The following is a 3,370-nucleotide window of genomic DNA, read 5'->3' as shown; positions in this document are numbered from 1 at the left end:
ACCAGGATTAATCCACACTGTCTGAATTATTCCTCAGATGTATTTTTGCTAATTATACAGCTCTGGTTGTCCATAAATAGTATATTTTCAGCTCCAATGTTTTGAGGTAGAAGTAAAGCAAGATGCCAAACATCAGAAGAGGGGGGGTGCCTGAACTACTGTTATTTGTCTAACAATGTAATCCTAAACAGAGAAACTCTTCTAAATTGATTAAAGTCCAGTGGTATTAGCAGAGTGTGTTTAGGATTGCACTGTAAAGATCAACACATGTACTTCTGAATATACATGTTTAGGATGGAGTTGTAAATGCAGGAGGATGTTTTTGGGTTGAATGCAGGATAGTGTGAATGATAGGAGAAGACATTAAGTCCTCTGCTGCTTAAAGGAGAGATACATGCCCACTTTAATGGATAGCACCATCAAATGTTTGAACCCCAGAAGACTACCTAAACTAAGAAATGTGAGATTTCTGAAACATTTGACAGTACTTAACTGGTCAAATGAGGTGATGAATGAAAGAAATACTGACACTTGACTGTGTCTTCCATAGCTAATGTTAGAGGGGACCCCCCCCCCAACATTAAAACTTTTTGTTTGTTTCTCTGTAGATCATGGAGACTGCTAGTCCCAGTGACATACACCTGAGTGAATGGCAGAAGAATTTTTTTGCTGTTACCTCTGGCACCTGTACACCAGGACAGAAGGCGGATGCATACCGTGGACAGATTTTACGCATTCAGTATGCATGGGCAAACTCTGAGATCTCCCAGGTTTGTGCTGCCAGCCTGTTCAAAAGATACTCAGAAAAATACTCTGCAATTATTGACTCTGACAACACAGAGACTGGCTTGAATAACTACGCTGAAAACATTTTGACTTTGGCACAAAGTCAGCAGAATGACAGTGACAAATGGCAATCGGCTTTGACAACAAGCAATGTGATGGAATTGGAGTGTGTGCAAGAGATGATGCAGGCTGGCAAAAAGTTTCAGAGGTCTCTGATGGCACAAGCAGAGAAAGAGGTCAGTGCTTCTGTTTCTTCAGGTCTTCCCAAAGCTGCTCTCTGCTTTGATGATGGAGAGTCTGTTCTTGGAGCTAGCTCATCAAATTGTGCAAGTCAGGGACCAGATATCCTTGTGGGTCCCACTTCTTTGAAATGTCATCAGAATGGCACGGCTTCCTCAACCAAAGTAGCAGTTGCACATTCTTTTTCATCTGTACCTGTAAATGAAGTGTCTGATGTAGGGTCTCATGCAACCCCATTGTTTGGAAATGGCAATTCAGCATGTAATAGTTCTTTGAAACTTGCGAGTGTTTCTGGTTGGGGGCAGAACTCCTCATCTTCTGCTCAGTCTGCTTTTCCAACAGGGGTGAACAATCTGGGGAAAAGGAAAACTTTTTTTGGATGTAGTGAAGAAAGCAGTAATGTAGCTTATGGTTATAAGTCTTCAGTTAATATAGAAGAAAAGGACTTTTCAGGGAATGGAAGCAAAAACAATGAGAATAGAACATCTGGTTTCAAAACTGCAAAGGAGCAGCTCTGGGTGGATCAGCAGAAAAAATACCAAAACCAATCCCAACGTACAACAGTCTCATCTTATGGGGGTACAAAAAAGTCTTTGGGAGCTGGAAGGTCTCGGGGGCCATTTGGAAAGTTTATCCCTCCAGTGCCAAAACAAGATGGAAATGAAAACTTGGGAGTGCAGCGCAAACCTTCTGGTGCAGAGTCTACAGAGTTGACTTGTCCTACAGATGAAAGGTTAAAGAATATAGAGCCAAAAATGATAGAACTTATCATGCATGAGATTATGGATCGTGGGCCTGCAGTCAACTGGGACGATATTGCTGGAGTTGAGTTTGCAAAGGCAACTATCAAGGAAATAGTAGTGTGGCCTATGTTGAGGCCTGACATTTTTGTAGGCTTACGGGGCCCACCGAAAGGGATTCTTTTGTTTGGTCCCCCGGGAACAGGGAAAACTCTCATTGGCAAATGTATTGCGTGTCAGTCTGGCGCCACATTTTTTAGCATCAGTGCTTCTTCGCTGACTTCTAAGTGGGTTGGTGAAGGGGAAAAGATGGTCCGCGCATTGTTTGCTGTGGCACGATGCCATCAGCCATCAGTCATTTTTATTGATGAAATTGATTCTCTGTTGTCCCAGCGTGGAGATGGCGAACATGAATCTTCTAGAAGAATAAAAACTGAGTTCTTGGTTCAGCTAGATGGAGCAACAACTTCTTCTGAAGACCGCATATTAGTTGTAGGAGCAACCAACCGTCCACAAGAGATTGATGAGGCTGCTAGGAGGCGGCTGGTGAAGAGACTGTACATCCCACTTCCAGAAGCCTCTGCCAGAAGGCAGATAGTGTCCTGTCTAATGTCAAAGGAACACTGTTCCTTAACGGAAGAGGAAGTGGAGCTCATTGTCAAAAAATCAGATGGGTTTTCTGGGGCTGACATGACTCAGCTTTGTCGAGAGGCTTCTCTAGGTCCCATTCGTAGCCTCCAGTCTGTTGATATTACAACTATTACACCTGAGCAAGTACGGCCTATTGTTTTTCAAGATTTTGATAATGCTTTAAAAACTGTGCGCCCTAGTGTCTCCTCCAAAGATCTGGAATTGTACGAAACCTGGAATCAAACATTTGGTTGTGGAAGATGAGGGAAATGAATTAGGATCTATGGGAATTTTTATTTTTGATATTGTTAAATTTCTGAACTGTTCTAATAAATGTGAAGACATTGACTGACTTGTGCTTTTTTGTTTTGCTGCCTGAACTAACATGCCCTTTGAGCAAGTAGACTACTTTGCTCTGGCTATATTAGGCTCTAGTCCTTAGCATACTAACAAGGAAGCAAATCCCATTAAGTTCTGCAAAATTAACTTATGAGTAAGCATGTCTGCATGCCCCTGTAGTACACTGAAAGTATTTGAGCTGTTCCACCATACTAATTGATACACAGTATATATGGAAAGTGCCATAGTACTTTTTTTGCTATGTAAGTCAAAAACTCAGTAGCTTAAGGCTTTTAGAGATGGACATTCATCAGAGGAAGCAGATATACTCTAGAGCTCTCACTGCACTGCTTTCCTTCTCTCAGACCTGAAGGCTCCCTAAGCTATTTTGGGTGGTTAAGCCCCTTCTCCCGCTGTCTCCTGTGTAGTTTGTATATGCCCAGAATGAGAAAGCAGAGTGCTGAAGTGGTAGAATGGACTTACCATTTAAGACTGTGGAAGAGGGGTTATATTTGTCAGGAGTTCCCCTACGTTAATAGTTCCCTACAAGTGGAAAAGTAGCAGGCCAAGGACTAAGCTGGAAGGGTCCATTTTAATGTGCTAAATTTTAAATCTGTAAGGTGCTTTCACATATT

General features: G+C 42.1%; 1 protein-coding gene across 1 annotated transcript; it reads left to right on the top strand.

Annotated features, from left to right (window-relative positions):
• Nucleotides 1-611: 611 nt before the first annotated feature.
• Nucleotides 612-2,660, top strand: FIGNL1 (fidgetin-like 1). Its single transcript, XM_015424877.1, has one exon. The coding sequence runs from the start codon at nucleotides 612-614 to the stop codon at nucleotides 2,658-2,660; it is 2,049 nt and encodes a 682-aa protein (XP_015280363.1).
• Nucleotides 2,661-3,370: the final 710 nt, after the last annotated feature.

This window comes from Gekko japonicus, unplaced genomic scaffold, assembly GCF_001447785.1.
Source record: "Gekko japonicus isolate JY-2015 unplaced genomic scaffold, Gekko_japonicus_V1.1 scaffold1220, whole genome shotgun sequence".
In the NCBI taxonomy this organism is placed as follows: domain Eukaryota; kingdom Metazoa; phylum Chordata; class Lepidosauria; order Squamata; family Gekkonidae; genus Gekko; species Gekko japonicus.
Note: the sequence above shows the minus strand (reverse complement) of the source record. Positions and strands in the feature narration are given on the sequence as shown.

Coding starts and splice junctions, on each gene's coding strand:
- FIGNL1 (XM_015424877.1), top strand. CDS start 612: ATGGAGACTGCTAGTCCCAGTGACATACACCTGAGTGAATGGCAGAAG.